At 38.5% G+C, this 19901-nt stretch overlaps 2 protein-coding genes across 3 annotated transcripts; one reads left to right on the top strand and one right to left on the bottom strand.

The window, feature by feature from the left end:
* The first annotated feature begins 1165 nt into the window (after positions 1-1165).
* Positions 1166-19693, top strand: LOC124844702 (SPX domain-containing membrane protein At4g11810-like). Of its 2 annotated transcripts, XM_088095732.1 has the most exons (13): positions 1166-1323; positions 1458-1503; positions 12696-12864; positions 13696-13754; positions 13828-13948; positions 14136-14447; positions 14575-14688; positions 14833-15287; positions 16034-16335; positions 17136-17308; positions 18321-18511; positions 18764-18897; positions 19274-19693. In XM_088095732.1, the coding sequence occupies exons 4-13, from the start codon at positions 13702-13704 to the stop codon at positions 19510-19512; spliced, it is 2094 nt and encodes a 697-aa protein (XP_087951858.1). In that variant the 5' UTR covers positions 1166-1323; positions 1458-1503; positions 12696-12864; positions 13696-13701; the 3' UTR covers positions 19513-19693. The 2 variants fall into 2 exon arrangements, with proteins under 2 accessions (XP_087951858.1, XP_047177649.2); XM_047321693.2 differs by lacking the exon at positions 1166-1323 and having other exon boundaries at positions 1336-1503.
* Positions 7854-11607, bottom strand: LOC148194766 (uncharacterized). The gene is made up of 3 exons (XM_088097266.1): positions 11228-11607; positions 11026-11116; positions 7854-9549 (listed from the first exon to the last, which is right to left on the bottom strand). Exon 3 carries the CDS (start codon positions 9078-9080, stop codon positions 7854-7856), a length of 1227 nt encoding a protein of 408 aa, XP_087953392.1. The 5' UTR covers positions 9081-9549; positions 11026-11116; positions 11228-11607.
* Positions 19694-19901: the final 208 nt, after the last annotated feature.

The raw sequence follows: 19901 nt of genomic DNA, 5'->3' as shown, positions 1-19901 counted from the left end.
ACAACCTATCTTTTGTGAGATCTTTCTTATTAAATATTTTTTTGTTTCCATATAGCACAGTGTCATTATCATTAACAACAACACACAAGCAAGCGAGAGAGGGTAAGAGTTTTAATATTTTACAGACATACATATATTTTCACAATTCATAAAATATATCGTATAATTCCATCAATATATATTTATTCGTTTTAACATATATCAAAATCAAGTGTCTGATGTTTAATTCATTGCCTACATATTATATATAACTATAACACTAGTATTATAAACATTTGATTTTACTTCTAAAAGATATATACACTTAACTAGATTCACAATTTTTTCCTTCACCTACACAAAATTGTCTCATAAATCAAAACTATATAATTGACACTCATTCTACTCATGTGATAACGTGAATTTTAATGGTTTACCAAACACTTTTTTTTTACATAATATAGACTTAATCATAAAACCTTTCTTCAATTTTCAGTGTAAGATCATTTTCTTTATGTAAAATTGACATATCTCAATTTCAATATACAACATAAACATCTCGTTATATAATTTTCTCTCTTTACATCACATGCATATTACAATATAACCAACATATATTCTTATTTATATGCACTCAATTTATATTACATCCTCCATTATAAAAAAAATTATTTTTGGAGAGACGCATAATTATTCTACACTGAAAAAAATGGTATGCCTCTGAAGCTAAGTTTGTGCCTTTAAGGATGGTCAAGTGGTTGATGAAGACTGAGAAGAGATCTGAAGTAGGTTATAGCTATGTATAAATTTTATAGATTATACCAATATAAAAGTGAATAAGAGTATTGAGTTTAACTCTATTATCTGAACTTACATAAGGTTGCAATATTGACGTCATATATTAAAATGAAGAGTTGGTTTCAAAAATGAACTTCATCCTGTTAACCGGTAATAATGGAAAAGTGATTCAGAGTTTGTTAAATATATATTTATAGAAATAATATGAAGTAAAAATTAATTTAAACTATCGAATTTCTGAAGGGTCTCTTGCAGTAGTTCTTGGAATTAGAAAATACAAAATTAATTTTTAGAATTTTGTTGGTAGTATAGTCTGATTAATTAGATGATAAGATTAACCAACTGTATTGAATGGAAGCAGGTGTTTCTATAGATAGTATGAAAGAGATAAAAATATATGGCAACAAATTGCATTTGCAAGAGTAGGATCCGCCGCTTCCTTTGTGTTTGTTTGTTAGCATTTTACACTCTCACTCCCCTTTTACCTTTTCTTCCTCACCATGATGTTGTCGCTTCATTTTCCTTCTTCCTTATTCTTTCTTTTCTGTGAGTATTGAATTCCATTTTCTTGTTCTTCTTTCTTTCGATTCTCCTTCATCCAATAATACAGTTCTTTTGCCCATAACCGAACTCTATGTAATCTGTCAATGGACATTTACTGAACAATTTTCTTTTTGTAGATTTTTTCTTGAAAAGACGATCGCAAGGAGGATCTTCTTTTTAAAGGTAAAACTATCCTCTGATGGATGTTCGCTTTATTTTATCTTTTCACCACTAACCTTCAATTGCTGTTGTCGATTGATGTTTGATTTTTTTTATTGCTGTGATTAACAATGGGAAATGTCTCACCTGTGTTTTGTTGGCTGGGGTTTTAGGTTTGAATCAAAGAACTGAATTAATAAGATTCACAACCACTTTTCCCTGAATTTTTCTTATTCATCAGAATCAACCAGCTTCCACTCTTAATTTTTGTTGTTTTACGAAAGAATGTTACTAGTCTAAATTCAGAAGAACGTGATTTCCACGATAAAAATAAAATAGTGATTATTAAATAAAAAGAAAAATAACTTGTATTGATAGTTTAAAGAAATTTTTGCTTTTTCTTATATTTATTATTTTTTATAATAATTATCTTAAGAGTTATTATATCTATTATAATTAATGCTTAATTGGTTAATTGTAATTCTTTTTACACTCACTGTATATAAACATCATTTTATTAAGAAGATTAATGCTTGGGTTTGTAACATCCCAAAATATAGTAATTACCATAATCAAGATTAATTACATTAAGATAATAAACAGTGCAGTCTTACAAAGACCGAACGAGCACTAACGGTGTCGAACGTTCATAAAGCATACAGAAATGACGAACGTCATAATATAAAGAGTTTAAGGACGAACGGTTTTTAAGGATTACAACCGAACGTCTACATAAAACACGTAATAAACTATACTATACTGGCGAGCGCTCTAGGGCTCGGCTTTCACTTCAACATCCACCAGCGTCGCGTCCTCCAAATTTTCTTCTTCCAGCAGTGTTTCAAGGGACGCTCCACCATCTGCTCACATCCACAACGGATGATCATTGCATTTGACAAGACGGAGTATACATGTACAGTAGACAACACAATGGAAATGCAAGGGTAAGCTTACGTATTTTAAATTCATACTTCAACATTTATATTCAAATCATCACACAATCAGTACATACGCATATAACTTCAATCAAAACATAAATATAAATATTCTAGACAGACCGTCCGGACTGTATGAATCTGTGTAGTTTCAAGCGTCCTTGCACCCGAGTGATGTAGTAACTGGGTAACATTAAACAGCTGCCACTCGAGGTAAGTCCGTTCTTATGTCGCCCATGTTAACTTATGGACTAAGGACCTCCTGCCGTTCCCACACATGAGTACCCTCTTCTACTTGAAGAGGCGTATCACGGAACATCAGGATGGACAGCGAGTCTAAACTTATCCACAGTCATACTTTACAAATATCAATTTCCAACCAAGAGTAGTTCCTCCTTGGAACGCTCGTTCAAATATCAATATCATAATTTCACCTCATATATGGTTCGTTCATTTTATAATTCTCTCAATATCACATTTTCATTCTTTGTTACACTTCCATAAAAAGACGAACGTTAATTCACTGTATGGACGAACGCTATTTGAGATCAGGACGAACGCTATTTAAAACGGACGCTCGACATGAGGTCGAACGCTATTAAAGACTGACGCTCGACATGAGGTCGAACGCTATTAAAGACTGACGCTCGACATGAGGTCGAACGCTATTAAAGACTGACGCTCGACATGAGGTCGAACGCTATTAAAGACTGACGCTCGACATGAGGTCGAACGCTATTAAAGACTGACGCTCGACATGAGGTCGAACGCTGTTAAAGACTGACGCTCGACATGAGGTCGAACGCTATTAAAGACTGACGCTCGACATGAGGTCGAACGCTATTAAAGACTGACGCTCGACAGAAGGCCGAACGCTACCAACAACGAACGCTCGACATAAGGCCGAACGCTTATTTACTCAAAGGGGGACGCTCGTTCTCGAGCAGAATTCTTTCCAAATGAAAGAATTCCATTTTAAAGTATCATAAGGAAAACCGAACGGTATAAGACCGTACAGTGACGAGCGTTAGTTAACAAAAGTAGGATTTAAGTGTAGAATTATCAACCTTAGCAATTTTTCAGATTTCAACATTTTAACCTAAACTTTATACTTCAAATGAATCTCAGATTTATGAACTTTACACTCTCACTTCCAGATTACTTCATATTCAATAATCAACATCTTAACAATTCATACATTATAGTATTCATCCATACGATTCAACCATGCATGCAGCTCAACAATCCAGAAAATCATATCAGTACATTCATAACAGCACAACAGGGCTCGTTCATGCAGATCAGAAAATCACGCATACAAAGATTTCATACAGACAACCCAATCATGCTTTCATACAATCATACACGTATAAATTTAAATATATGTAAGCTTCCCTTACCTGGATAGCAGTGATCTTCCAAAAGCACGATTCTAGGGTTTCCTCTAACCACTTCTACTCTCAAGTTTCGTTCCACAGTTCCCACGTAAAACTAAGACACCAAAACAATCAACCAAAACTCAGACCTAGAACCCATTCATGCAACCAACTAGGGTTCGCATGAGACCAGAAAAGGGACGAAGCTTAAGACAGAAAAACTTACCAGTTCCGATCCAAGTTCTGTTCGGTCCAAATGAAAGGTCTCAACTGGACGAACACTCCTACGGTTCTGGAAAGTGAATCGGAGAAGAAGAAGATGAGTTATCGAAGAGAGAAGGTTACTGGTTCTAGAGAGAGATCAGAGAAATTGGAAAATCTAATTCAGAGGAAGGAGATGAGTGATACAGGTGAGTGGAGGGTTTTTCGAAAACTCTTTTTGCTTAACTCACGTTCGTTTGAACGAACGTCTCCCTCGCTGACACCTGCATACCAAACTCTGAATTGGAAGCTTCTAACGTGACAAGTGTCGTGTGTGCATGCAGAGCTTAGTGCGCAATTAATGCACTGGACGTGTGTCGCGGCTCATTGATGGAAGCTACTAGGTGAATCAGCAGTATCGTAATTACTGATTTGACATCTAATTACGTTTTAAAATTTTCCGGGATCTCACATTCCACCTATCTACAAAAATTTTCGACCTCGAAAATTAGAGACTTACCCAAGAACAGATGAGGATACAAGTCCTTCATGGCGCTCTCGACTTCCCACGTTGAATCACCCGTCTTAGCGTCCCACACTATTTTCACCAAGCGAACTTCCTTGCCCTTGTAGTACTTGGTGCGGCTATCTTCTACACGAACTGGACGCAATTCTAACGTTCGATCTGGACGTAGCTGAATGTCTTCTAACTCCAGTACGTGTGACGGATTTGCTATATATTTTCGAAGTTGAGAGACGTGGAAGACAGGGTGAAGGTTGGTTAGTTGGGGTGGCAACGCAAGCTCATACGCCACTGGTCCGATCTTCCTCAATATCTGGTAGGGTCCAATGAACTTGGGAGATAACTTCTTTGGACGAACGGCTCGTCCCACACCAGTGACTGGATTGAGTCGAAGGAACACATGCTCCCCTGCAGCGAACTCCAGCGGTCTTCTCCTTTTATCAGCGTACGACTTCTGCCTGCTCAAAGACGTCTTCAACCTCTCCTGGATTTGCTTGACTTTCTCGGTCGTTTGCTGTATAAGCTCAGGTCCAGTTAGTACGTGCTCTCCTTCTTTGAACCAACAAAGTGGCGTTCGGCATTTCCTCCCATAGAGTGCTTCAAACGGTGCCATTCCAATGCTCGCCTGGAAACTGTTGTTATACGTGAACTCCACTAGCGGCAGAACCTCATCCCATGCGCCTAAGTGATCTAGGACGCACGTCCTCAGTAAATCTTCTAGCGTCTGGATGGTTCGTTCAGACTGGCCGTCCGTCTGAGGGTGGTAGGCTGAACTCATTTGTAATCTACTACCAAGCTCGCTTTGAAGTGACTGCCAAAACCGTGAAGTAAACCTTGTATCACGATCTGAAATTATGCTCGAAGGTACCCCATGCAGACGAACGATCTCCTGGATATACAACTTAGCTAAGTTGGTTAACGACATCTTTAAGTTGACAGCTAGGAAGTGGGCACTCTTGGTTAGCCTATCCACGATCACCCAGATTGAATCATGATTCCTGACCGTGCGTGGTAGATGAGTCACGAAATCCATGGATATGCTATCCCACTTCCATTCGGGAATCTCTAATTGTTGAAGCAATCCGCCAGGTCTTTGATATTCTGCCTTCGCTCGTTGACAAGTTAGACATGATGCCACAAAACGAGCGACATCACCCTTCATTCCAGGCCACCAAAACGATTTCCGGAGGTCTTGATACATCTTGGTCATGCCAGGGTGCATGCTAAGACGACTGTGATGGCCTTCCTCCAGAATGATCCTCTTCAGTTCGCCATCATTAGGAATGCACGTCCTACCCTTGTAACGCAGCATGCCGTCCGTTCCTGTGTTGAATTCCTTATCTTTCTTTGAAACGAGCGAGTCTAGTATCTTCACCAGATCTTCATCCTCACGCTGCTTCATTCTGATTTGGTCGAACACATTGCTAGATATTCTAAGGTTACAGCACTTGATGCTGTTTGGTTCAAACTCAAACTGTAACCTTAGATCTCTAAAAACTCTCCACCAAGCTCAACTCGCGCACCATCATAGACGACATATGCACCACTTTTCTGCTCAGAGCGTCCGCTACCACGTTCGCTTTTCCTGGATGGTAGAGCAGCTCGAAATCATAATCCTTCAAGAACTCAAGCCACCTCCTCTGCCTCATATTCAACTCCTTCTGATCAAAGAGGTACTTGAGACTCTTGTGATCACTGAAAACTTGGAACGTGGATCCATACAAGAAATGCCTCCAGATCTTCAGTGCAAAAACGACCGCTGCCAACTCCAGGTCGTGCGTTGGATAATTCCTCTCGTGAATCCTCAACTGCCGAGACGCATACGCTACCGCTCGCCTCTCTTGCATCAAAACACAACCCAGACCTTGATGAGAAGCGTCGCAATAAACTTCAAACGGTTTAGACGTATCCGGAATAACCAGCACTGGGGCGCTCGTCAGCTTGATCTTCAGCTCTTGAAAACTGGATTCACAACGATCAGTCCAAGCGAACGGCTGATCTTTACGGGTCAATTGGGTTAGCGGCGCTACTATCTTAGCAAAACCTTCAATGAAACGTCTGTAGTAGCCCGCCAGTCCAACAAAACTACGTACCTCCGTGACCGAACGCGGACTCTCCCAATCCAATACCGCTCGCACTTTCGCTGGATCCACCGAGATACCTCCAGCCGACACCACATGACCCAAAAACTGGATCTCCTTCATCCAGAATTCACACTTAGACAACTTGGCATATAATTCTTTCTCCCGCAACACTCCAAGTACGAGTCTAAGGTGCTCTTCATGCTCTTCTTCAGTCTTGGAATAGATGAGGATATCATCTATGAAGACAACCACAAACTTATCCAAATAGGGCCTGAATATGCGGTTCATGTACTCCATGAACACGGCTGGAGCGTTCGTTACTCCAAAAGGCATCACCACATATTCATAATGCCCATATCGCGACCTGAATGCTGTCTTCTGGATGTCATCTTCTTTAACCCTAATTTGATGATATCCGGATCTCAAATCAATCTTCGAGAATACTGCAGCCCCATGTAGTTGATCTAGCAAGTCATCTATCCTCGGCAAAGGGTACTTGTTCTTGATGGTCAGCTTGTTTAATTGCCTGTAGTCAATACACAACCGAGAGCTGCCATCCTTCTTCCTTACTAACAGCACGGGCGCTCCCCAGGGTGATACGCTCGGCCTAATAAATTTCTTCTCTATCAACTCCTCAATCTGCTTCTTTAGTTCAGATAACTCCGCAGGCGACATCCTATATGGCTGAACCGAGATGGGAGCGGCTGTAGTCACCAAATCAATTGTAAACTCCACTTCACGCTGAGGGGGAAGTCCAGGGATCTCTTCCGGAAAAACGTCCGCAAACTCGTCCACAACTGATCGTCCTTTACCGTTTCTAGTGGACGATCGTTCTTCTACCCTCCCTCTGGATTCCTGATCCTCGTGAGTCATAATCAAGAAACAGCTGGCGCCTTCCATAATGTCTTCTTTCAGCTGACCGAGCGTCACTGAAAGAACTTCTTCATCTACACCAGGGAAGATCAACTCTTTCGCTCCACAATCAAGAAGAACACGATTGGCAGCCAACCAATCCATTCCTAAGATAACCTCCAAACCTTGAAGAGGTAAGCAGATGAGGCTAACTTTAAACCTACGCCCATCCACTTCTATAGGACACTTGACGCACATAGTGGACGTCCTAACCTCACCAGCTGCTGGGGTCGACACCACCAGATCAAACTGCATCTCGCTCACTTCTAATCCCAGCTTTTCAACACACGCCTTCGAGATGAAGGAGTGCGTTGCCCCCGAATCAAACAAAGCACAGCAGGGTCTACCAAAACAGCATGCATTCACCAACAATAAGGTTACCTGAACTCGCTGCTTCAGCGCTCGTTATAGCATACACTCGCCCACTAGCTTGGGCTCGTCCTCCTCTTGGCTGATTTCTTCCAGCATTAGGTGGCCTCATCACAGCACGCCCACTCATATTGCACTCGTGATCCAGGTGCCCGTTTCTTCCACAACGAGTGCATTGCTTTACTCCCACCAACTGAGGGCATGAAGACCTATAATGTGGTCCTCCACACCGAAAACAAACAACACCTCCCTGCCCAGACTGTCCGACAGGGACTACTGCTTGTGATCCGCTCGTCTGAGAAGACTGATTTGGACGAGCGTAAGGAGGTCTCCTCTGTACAGCACCTCCCCTGGACACCATTGGTCCCCTACTCACTGTTTGCTGCCTCTTCAACCGTTCTGCCTCTGCCATATTCTTCTCCAAAACCTTGGCTCGCTCGACCATGGCAGGAAAAGACCGAATACACAAAGTTGAGATCAAGACTTTCAGATCACTTCTCAACCCATTCTCAAACTTCCTGCACTGCCACTCCTCGTTAGTAGCCATCGTATTGAACCTCAGGAGGTGTTTAAAGGTGTTGGTATACTCCGACACAGACTTGGTTCCTTGTGCCAATTGAAGGAACTCAACTTCCTTAGCGTAACGTACGCTGTCCGGGAAATACTCTTCATAAAACTTGCCTCTGAAAACCGCCCAGGTTACTGGATTCCGAGCGTCCGTTAAGATGGCCTTCATACTCGTCCACCAGTGACTTGCTTCTCCAGTCAACAAATACTCTGTAAAAGCCAAGCGGCTCTCATCCGGACACCTCTTAGCATCATAAATACGCTCCATATCTCTCAACCACTGGTCTGCCTCATCAGGAAGGCATTTCCCACTGAATTTAGCCGGGTGGTGTTGGAGGAAACTCTCCAGGGTCCACTCAGCAGTAGGCGGGGCAGCGTTGGAAGAAGACGCTCCCGCAGTGTGCCTGGTTGATGCTAAAATCTCCATCAGCTGTCGCTGGGTTGTTTCCGAGCTAGCACGGGAAGCTTCCAGACTTTGCATGGCAGCTTGGTTTTGCTGCATCAGGGTGGCGTTTTGTTCCATTAGGGTCGTATTCTGCTGTTGTAAACGGTCTATCACTGTCTCCAACAACCTGGCGTGGTTGGACGCATCAGGTTCGTTAGGTTGGGGTGGAGGAGGAAGTCTAGGGGCCATCGTTTTCTGTACCAGAGAAAACGAACGTCAGAAGTGTCTAACAGTTAAAACATTAACTTATTAAACACACGATAAGCACACAGTAAAAACGTAATGCGCTCATAACCTACAGCGTCCTTAAGAGAACAAAACTGCTCTGATACCACTAATGTAACATCCCAAAATATAGTAATTACCATAATCAAGATTAATTACATTAAGATAATAAACAGTGCAGTCTTACAAAGACCGAACGAGCACTAACGGTGTCGAACGTTCATAAAGCATACAGAAATGACGAACGTCATAATATAAAGAGTTTAAGGACGAACGGTTTTTAAGGATTACAACCGAACGTCTACATAAAACACGTAATAAACTATACTATACTGGCGAGCGCTCTAGGGCTCGGCTTTCACTTCAACATCCACCAGCGTCGCGTCCTCCAAATTTTCTTCTTCCAGCAGTGTTTCAAGGGACGCTCCACCATCTGCTCACATCCACAACGGATGATCATTGCATTTGACAAGACGGAGTATACATGTACAGTAGACAACACAATGGAAATGCAAGGGTAAGCTTACGTATTTTAAATTCATACTTCAACATTTATATTCAAATCATCACACAATCAGTACATACGCATATAACTTCAATCAAAACATAAATATAAATATTCTAGACAGACCGTCCGGACTGTATGAATCTGTGTAGTTTCAAGCGTCCTTGCACCCGAGTGATGTAGTAACTGGGTAACATTAAACAGCTGCCACTCGAGGTAAGTCCGTTCTTACGTCGCCCATGTTAACTTATGGACTAAGGACCTCCTGCCGTTCCCACACATGAGTACCCTCTTCTACTTGAAGAGGCGTATCACGGAACATCAGGATGGACAGCGAGTCTAAACTTATCCACAGTCATACTTTACAAATATCAATTTCCAACCAAGAGTAGTTCCTCCTTGGAACGCTCGTTCAAATATCAATATCATAATTTCACCTCATATATGGTTCGTTCATTTTATAATTCTCTCAATATCACATTTTCATTCTTTGTTACACTTCCATAAAAAGACGAACGTTAATTCACTGTATGGACGAACGCTATTTGAGATCAGGACGAACGCTATTTAAAACGGACGCTCGACATGAGGTCGAACGCTATTAAAGACTGACGCTCGACATGAGGTCGAACGCTATTAAAGACTGACGCTCGACATGAGGTCGAACGCTATTAAAGACTGACGCTCGACATGAGGTCGAACGCTATTAAAGACTGACGCTCGACATGAGGTCGAACGCTATTAAAGACTGACGCTCGACATGAGGTCGAACGCTGTTAAAGACTGACGCTCGACATGAGGTCGAACGCTATTAAAGACTGACGCTCGACATGAGGTCGAACGCTATTAAAGACTGACGCTCGACAGAAGGCCGAACGCTACCAACAACGAACGCTCGACATAAGGCCGAACGCTTATTTACTCAAAGGGGGACGCTCGTTCTCGAGCAGAATTCTTTCCAAATGAAAGAATTCCATTTTAAAGTATCATAAGGAAAACCGAACGGTATAAGACCGTACAGTGACGAGCGTTAGTTAACAAAAGTAGGATTTAAGTGTAGAATTATCAACCTTAGCAAATTTTTCAGATTTCAACATTTTAACCTAAACTTTATACTTCAAATGAATCTCAGATTTATGAACTTTACACTCTCACTTCCAGATTACTTCATATTCAATAATCAACATCTTAACAATTCATACATTATAGTATTCATCCATACGATTCAACCATGCATGCAGCTCAACAATCCAGAAAATCATATCAGTACATTCATAACAGCACAACAGGGCTCGTTCATGCAGATCAGAAAATCACGCATACAAAGATTTCATACAGACAACCCAATCATGCTTTCATACAATCATACACGTATAAATTTAAATATATGTAAGCTTCCCTTACCTGGATAGCAGTGATCTTCCAAAAGCACGATTCTAGGGTTTCCTCTAACCACTTCTACTCTCAAGTTTCGTTCCACAGTTCCCACGTAAAACTAAGACACCAAAACAATCAACCAAAACTCAGACCTAGAACCCATTCATGCAACCAACTAGGGTTCGCATGAGACCAGAAAAGGGACGAAGCTTAAGACAGAAAAACTTACCAGTTCCGATCCAAGTTCTGTTCGGTCCAAATGAAAGGTCTCAACTGGACGAACACTCCTACGGTTCTGGAAAGTGAATCGGAGAAGAAGAAGATGAGTTATCGAAGAGAGAAGGTTACTGGTTCTAGAGAGAGATCAGAGAAATTGGAAAATCTAATTCAGAGGAAGGAGATGAGTGATACAGGTGAGTGGAGGGTTTTTCGAAAACTCTTTTTGCTTAACTCACGTTCGTTTGAACGAACGTCTCCCTCGCTGACACCTGCATACCAAACTCTGAATTGGAAGCTTCTAACGTGACAAGTGTCGTGTGTGCATGCAGAGCTTAGTGCGCAATTAATGCACTGGACGTGTGTCGCGGCTCATTGATGGAAGCTACTAGGTGAATCAGCAGTATCGTAATTACTGATTTGACATCTAATTACGTTTTAAAATTTTCCGGGATCTCACAGGGTTAAAATTATTTTTAAATTTTGATTCTTAATTTTATGTACACGGCTAATCTTAATAAATAATCTAATAAGAATGCTTCATGATATTAGTATAATATTAGCTAATAGGATTCTGTCGTAATGTAATATAGTCTTTTTAGTATAATAAGAGTATGTTTGGACTAGCTTCATCGTAAGTATTTATAAAAAATATAAGAAAATTTAAAATAAATTATTATATATGAATTATAATTAATATAGACAATAATGACTTTATAAAAAATATATATAATTTTAATATTTCAATTTATATATAAATAAATTTTAACTTATATTTTTTTCTCCATTGACACCAATCCAATCTGGCATGTACGGATGTTTAACTCTTACCTTCATTCCAAACTTCTACCATCATTCCAAGACGCACTGTTGTTTAACTATAAATGAAAAGTCTTTTAATCAGAACTACGAACAACAGTGTGCCTTAGTTCAAGGTCGGAAAGTGTTATTCTATAAATGTAATGTGGTTACTCAAACTAGCAAACATGACTCTTTGTAAATTTGAAATTATGTTACCATGAGCTTGCTAACCAATTACTTTGAAAAAGAAGTGCTAAACAATTATTATATTCTTCTTGTAGTATATGTTTCTTTCTCTAGTAATTTTTTTTACTTTTACTTTTTTAGCAAGTGTAGTATAGTGGTTAACATTAGTCTATTTAATGTTTATTTAGAAGTGTAGAAGAGAAAAACAAAAGTAAATTTAATTTTTCTATAAATTGAAATTGACTTTTACACAAATTAAAAACAAAAAATCAGAAAAAGATGAAAGGACTTTTATAGATTGGTCTATGCATAAGTTGATTTTAGTTTATAAAACAGTTAATTTTAATTTTGTTTTCATCTTTTCTTTCCTAGAAAGAATTCATGGAATTTCTTCAAATATACTGTTACAATACTAGCAAGTATGTAAAATGGAATACATAAGAATTTAATCTTACTATATCAAATTGAATCCGTGTGCTCTCGATTTGATGCAGATGTTTAATAGACGGTTTATTCATATGGCTTCTTATTCATCACTGAGAGGGGACAACGTTGCTTGTGTTAATATGGATGCTTCGACATTTTTGTACTGGCAGCGAACATACTAGGCTACGGAGAGAGCAACCGAGTTATAGCTCCATTGAGTAACGGTACATTGATTCGGTACGTAGGATTCTATATGTTGGTGTGAGTTGGGCTGATGTCATGGTGTGCATCTGATTTAAATATTCATTGTCAACCGAGCTGCTTATGATGTGCAATGCTTTTATTAGAAAGTGGGTTTTAAGCCTAACTCAACCCCACAAAACCGGCTTGTAGGGTGAGGTTTGCACCTCACTTATATATTATAATTTGGCCTTATCTCTAGTCGATGTGGGACTTCCAACACACCCCCTTCACGTCGAGGTATAGACATCTCGTGCGTGATAGTAGAAATTGGGTGGTCCGATAACGGCCCGATAGCGGGTGGAATAGAAGAATAGAATGTCCACTTAGAACTCGCTAGGATAGGCACTAACCATGGCTCTGATACCATATTAGAAAGTGGGTTTTAAGCCTAACTCAACCCCACAAAACCGGCTTGTAGGGTGAGGTTTGCACCTCACTTATATATTATAATTTGGCCTTATCTCTAGTCGATGTGGGACTTCCAACACACCCCCTTCACGTCGAGGTATAGACATCTCGTGCGTGATAGTAGAAATTGGGTGGTCCGATAACGGCCCGATAGCGGGTGGAATAGAAGAATAGAATGTCCACTTAGAACTCGCTAGGATAGGCACTAACCATGGCTCTGATACCATATTAGAAAGTGGGTTTTAAGCCTAACTCAACCCCACAAAACCGGCTTGTAGGGTGAGGTTTGCACCTCACTTATATATTATAATTTGGCCTTATCTCTAGTCGATGTGGGACTTCCAACAGCTTTGCTACTTATTATGGTTATAAGTTGTTCTTATTTCACTTTGGATGCATTCAACCCTGCATTTGCAGAGAGAGATGGTTGCCTTCGGAAAAAAGTTGAAAGAAAGACAAATTCAAGAATGGCAAGGGTATGCTTTTGCCTGTGTTATCTGCCTATGGTTTCATTTTTACGCAGGGTCATGATGTTGACTTTTAATTTAGATATTACATAAACTACAAATTAATGAAGAAACGAGTTAAGCAGTATGCTCAGCAAATACAACTTGAAACACTAGATCGCCGCCATGTACTTAAGGATTTCTCAAGAATGCTGGATAATCAGGTCCATTCCCATCGTTGACTGTTTGATTATTATTTTAGTCAGTGACCTTTTAACGTTGCGAAATTTGAGACTTTTTAATTAGTTCTAGCCACTCAATTTAGATTCTGGTTTTGGATATATGGGTAAATGGATGGTATTCAGTCTGTTGTGTTGTACTGTGTTTCACTCACTTCCTTTGTCAATTCAGATTGAAAAGACTGTCCTTTTCCTGCTGGAACAACAAGGGCTTTTAGCAAGTAGGATAGCAAAGCTCGGAGAGGAACATGAAATTATTCAGCGGGAGCCTCGTTTAAGCAGAATAGCTGAACTACGAGAAGCTTATAGAGCAGTGGGACTAGAGCTATTGAAGCTTCTCTTCTTTGTGGAAGTCAATGCTGTTGGTTTGCGTAAGATATTGAAGAAGTTTGAAAAACGCTTAGGCTACAAATTTACTGATTACTATGTTAAAACTCGGGCAAATCATCCTTACTCCCAGCTACAACAAGTGTTCAAGCATGTGGTAATATGTTAAATCCAAACACAAATTTGCATTTGGACCTCTGCTGAATAAAATGCAACATTAACAAACTAAAACTTTTTACTTTCTTCCTACAAACGAACATTGACTGACAGATCCGAACCTGCAGGGAGTTGGAGCTGTTGTTGGAGCTTTATCCCGCAATCTTCATGAACTGCAGAAGTATGAGGAAAGTCAAGGGAGCTTCGTATCAATTTATGATCAGCCTACTCTTCCCCTTCAGGTTTCTTCTACATTGACTTTGTTTCATCATCTGATGTTAAGTCTATTGTTTTCCGTCAATGTTTTCAGGAAAGTTTTAGTAGCTGCCTCGGAAGTAACACAAGTTTGGTGATTTTCTATCATAATTACTTGATCTTATTTTCAGGATCCTGTTATTGATTCAATAAGAGCAGCGGTTGATAGGTTAACTAACTCAACCAACTTCCTTAACTATTTGGGGAAGCATGCACTTATTGTGGATGAGGAGCTATCAGCACCTGTTGATGAGAATGTTGATGATCAAAAATATCATTTTATGTCTCTTTCACTAAACTTAGCAAACACATTTTTATATATGGTCAATACATATATTATAGTCCCTACTGCAGATGATTACTCTATAAGCCTTGGAGCAGCACCAACGGTTTGTGGTATTGTGATCGGGTCAATGGCAGTTGCACAGGTGTTTTCTTCAGTGTACTTTAGTGCGTGGTCAAATAAATCATACTTCAGACCTCTAGTATTCAGTAGCATAGTTCTTTTTCTCGGCAACGCCATGTATGCCATGGCATATGATCTTAATTCGATATGGGTTCTCTTATTTGGTCGTCTTTTATGTGGGTAGGTATTTTTGTATCTTTTATTTGCTTTCATTACATGATACATAAGTTTTGATTTGCAGCATCATTTTAGTTTTGGGAAATATTATAACACTGTTTTGGGTCTAGTATCATAACCATTGTCGGTATCCAGAACAAGGCTCAAGGGAAAGATGAATTTTGATTGTTGTTTGCTAATTAGGAAACTTTGTATACTTTGATTTCCATGTTAGCTTCCAAAATTTGTTCTATTTCACTTGTATAAAGAGATGAATATGTTTTTCATCCCCAAACTATTAATGAAAATTGTATTTTTTGTCTTTACAAAGTATATACTAATTTTGTTCTTACACTACTTTATAAAAGAATGTAAAATGTTCTCAAGAGTAAATGGTAGCCGATGCATTAGAGTCTATCTGTTCTCTGCAATGCTCTCTCACTGTAATTCTTTTTCTGATGGTGACGGGCCTAAAAGTGAACCTGGAGATGATGAATTTGGTGGTAACTGTCCCCACAAGCACAAAAAAGAGAATTGCAATGAAGAAAGAGTTGTAGTAACCAGAAGGAAACTCCAACGAGTATTTGATGCCAAGAAAATTTTATATTCTTAGTATAAAAACATATTTAGCATCTCGTATAAATATTGCCTACCATCATGAATTATTGGGGCCATTTTACGTTTCCCTTAATAATGAAGCTATGGATATGTTAAGATACTAGTCACATTAAGACTTAGATTCATTCATAAACGTCTGATTTTAATTGCAGATTTGGTTCTGCCAGAGCTGTTAATCGACGTTATATTAGTGATTGTGTACCTACAAAAATCCGCATGCAAGCATCGGCAGGTTTTGTTAGTGCCAGTGCTCTTGGAATGGCCTGTGGTCCGGCATTAGCTGGCTTACTACAGACCGAATTTCGGGTTTTCAATATTACATTTAATCAAGACACCTTGCCAGGGTGGGTTATGACTATTGCTTGGCTCCTATATCTAGCGTGGTTGTCGATCTCTTTCAAGGAACCTTCTCGTGGGATTGAAGAGAATCATATACCCCATCAATCCAATACTGGTACAGAACTCATATTGCATCATCCCTTTGCTGATTATTTATATTTTTCTGCTGTGTCCTTACAAGACTGTTTGTATGCATTAATCCTCTGATTTCATTTCTGGGTCCTACTATTTTTTATATTGACTGGATTTTTTGCCCTCTAAGTGATGACAGTCAATACTGAAAATATTTCATTAGTGAAACTGCTATTCGTTTATACTTTTGAGCACTGTCAAAATAAATCTAAAACAATAAAATATCACTTTCTTCCACGTCAAAGGAAATGGAGATTGATGCATATATTTGAATTATTTAGCTAAGATTTAGTTTTATAATATCTTTGTCTTTTGCTTCATACCTTCAGAAGCACATGTATTGTCAGACCGGAGCCTGTCTTCCTCAGAAGCTTTATAAAACTGTTGTTATACTGCTACCCTGTGTAGTATTTTTTGAACCTTCTAAACACCACGATGACGTACTGAATAGATCAAATAAGTATATGTAAAGAAATTAGCAATAGAAACTGAAAAATCGTTGGGAAATATTTACCTGGAAGGCTATCTCTAGTGAAATGGTAAATCTGCTGCCGAAATGTAATGTTTATAAATTATGGAGAAACATAGGTAACACATCTGGCACTAAAGACTAACGAGCCGTCTCTAAAAATTAGAGCGTGTCTCTGTTTCCTGGAGAACTCAGAAAAACATCTAAAACCACATTTTCCTTACTTTATCATAATTCAAGGGTTATCTATATGTTTGTTCTTTCTTTTAAACTAAAACAATTGAAGATGACAGTTCTTTTGCTTGTACTAATAGAAAACAGTGCACTTGAGAAAGGCTTAAGACATCCATTGCTCATCAGTTCAGAAAATAAGGTAGATGAAGATGCTGATCAGGATAATGATGATAGTGAAGAAGATCCAAAAGAATCTCGTCAGCCAGCCAATTCAATTGGAGCAGCATACAGACTCCTTACACCTTCTGTAAAGGTTTGAGAACAATTATAAATGTTACAGTTTCAACTCAAAATGTTGGATTTCCATCATAGATTATGAGAAGCATACGTTTTAATCTCTGTTAAATTTAACTTTTCATGTGACACACCAATACCCCTGTCATAAAATTTGTCAACTAGGCACGTAAATGAATTTCCTTTCATTTATTGAGAAAATGAAACTTAAAGAGATGACCTAATTTATATGAATTATTACTTAATAACGAAGTAGCAATAAAGTAGATAAAAATATTAATCGGATATTTAGGCAACCACGGAAGCATAAAAAAGGTCAGATGGAAGTTGGTGTTTAATATCTTAGTAAGGTTTATACTGCTAAGTTTGCAAGATGGGCACATTCTAGTTCATAATGTCAAATAAGATTATTTTGACGTCGAAAGTTTCTTGATATAGTGAATTTTTTCATTCTTATAGAGATATCATAAAGTGATATGAAATCATTTTATCTCAAAACAATGTAGAATTTTTAACATATCCTTCACACTATATATCCATCTTGTGAGTAAAACTAAATATCAATGAGTAATCCGATAACTGATACGATGTGGAACAATAAATAAATATTAAATTTCACTTAAACAGATTCTAACTTGGCTTTGATGTCATGTGAAGACAGTGGTAACCCAAAGAAACAGAGAAGGAAGGCGCTCACAAGATGTTTGAAGAAAAGCAAGCCAAAAATAAGAGCTTGCAGAGAGAACATTTTATTAAGAGATACTCACTGTTTCAGTACATCTAAACAACAGAAAAGCTTGAATATAAAGGATAAAGGAAACAAGACTAACTGAAGCAAAACAGATCTAAAAAGAAAAAACGGAAAGAAGCCATCCTGCGATATCTCTATCACATTCAGCTTATTGTTGTTTTAGATTATTTAGAATTGTGAAATCTTTGGTGTACTGTTTGTTTGATATCACAATTCACAAAGTTCCAATTGAAAACCAGATAAAGGTTTTTCAGCTGACCAACGTTATGTAACATCTCAGGTTCAGCTATTGATATATTTCATGCTAAAATATGCAATGGAGATTTTACTATCAGAATCTAGTGTCGTGACGACATACTACTTCAATTGGACAACAAGCACGGTTTCCGTTTTTCTTGCTTGCCTTGGCTTGACAGTTCTTCCTGTCAACATTGTTGTTGGAAGTTATATAAGCAATATGTTTGAGGACAGGTAAAGTGTAAAAAACCTATGCTTCATCTGATTATCATTCATAGAGCTAAACTATGATCTGGAGTATGCAGAAAGATGCATGACAAATTGATAACAGATTTTGGATTTTAATACTTGAGAAAATGATAAAAGCAAGTTTAGAGATCCAATCCAAGAGATAAATATTTTCACTCATCCACTCGTAACATTAAAATTGTTGATACTATTCGTCTACACACTAAGAGATCCTCTTTCTATTTGATCGTTTTGTAGGCAAATTCTGATGGCATCAGAAATTATGGTTTTCTTAGGCATACTCTTCAGCTTCCATGTAATTGTTCCATACTCTGAGCCACAGTATGTCTGTTCAGGGCTGCTTATGTTTGTTTCTGCTGAAGTACTTGAAGGTAAGATCTTAGATTCTTATCAGTGAACTCGCAGGTCTGCTTTCCAATTTATGATGGTGGAGATGCACAAGAATCATCGTGTTATGTCTCACTATGCATAATGATTGAATATGATAATACTTACCATCAGCAACACAACGTAGTTTAGCCAGCCACTCTAGCATGTGGTTATCGATCAAATGAGATGTATTTATTCTCTCAAATGCAGAAGTGTCTCTAGAAATACCACAAAAAAAGGACTAAATATTGAGAACATTTTGAGTACATTTAGGTTTTAAAAAATTAAAGAGCAAAAAGCATCTGAATATGGAACATGATGAAAACATATTGGGGTCATTGATTGTTATGATGTTTGACAATGATTTATGCTTTACAGGCGTCAACTTGTCACTTCTTTCACGAGTTATGTCATCAAGGCTTTCTCGTGGAACCTACAATGGAGGGCTTTTGTCCACAGAGGCTGGGACACTTGCACGAGTGATTGCAGATGGAACCATTACTCTTGCTGGCTATGTGGGTGTGAGTAGGCTTCTCAACATCACCCTCATTCCTTCTTTCCTCATTTGCGCAATTTCCATAATTGCAACTTGCTATACCTACAATTCTTTATATTGATTTGGCCTAATCAACTTTTTTTCTCCCTTCAAATTTTGATCTATCAACTTCTTCTAGCTCCATGAGGTAGTGAAAGAGTAGCTAGGCTGTCCAAATGTAAATTCTTCAGTTCCATGGATTCCTCATGTATCATCCCCATTATTACAATGCTATTATTATTCAGAATACATACAATATAAGAAAAATCCCATTTTTATTACTATTTTTATACTGTGCACTTTACATTATTTTTCTCCCTCAGATATTAATTTTTTAAATGTTTTTTTTATTTCTTAAACTTCTTCTACAAATTTTAAAAAAATATGTAAATTTGGTCATTATCTTAACTTTGTAAACGATAAAAGTTATCACTAAATATTAAGTTTGAAGATGACTAAAAATTAAATTCG

Source organism: Vigna umbellata, chromosome 8, assembly GCF_029865625.1.
Source record: "Vigna umbellata cultivar VRB3 chromosome 8, Vumbellata_1.0, whole genome shotgun sequence".
Taxonomy (NCBI): domain Eukaryota; kingdom Viridiplantae; phylum Streptophyta; class Magnoliopsida; order Fabales; family Fabaceae; genus Vigna; species Vigna umbellata.
This window is presented reverse-complemented; position numbering and strand designations above follow the sequence as displayed.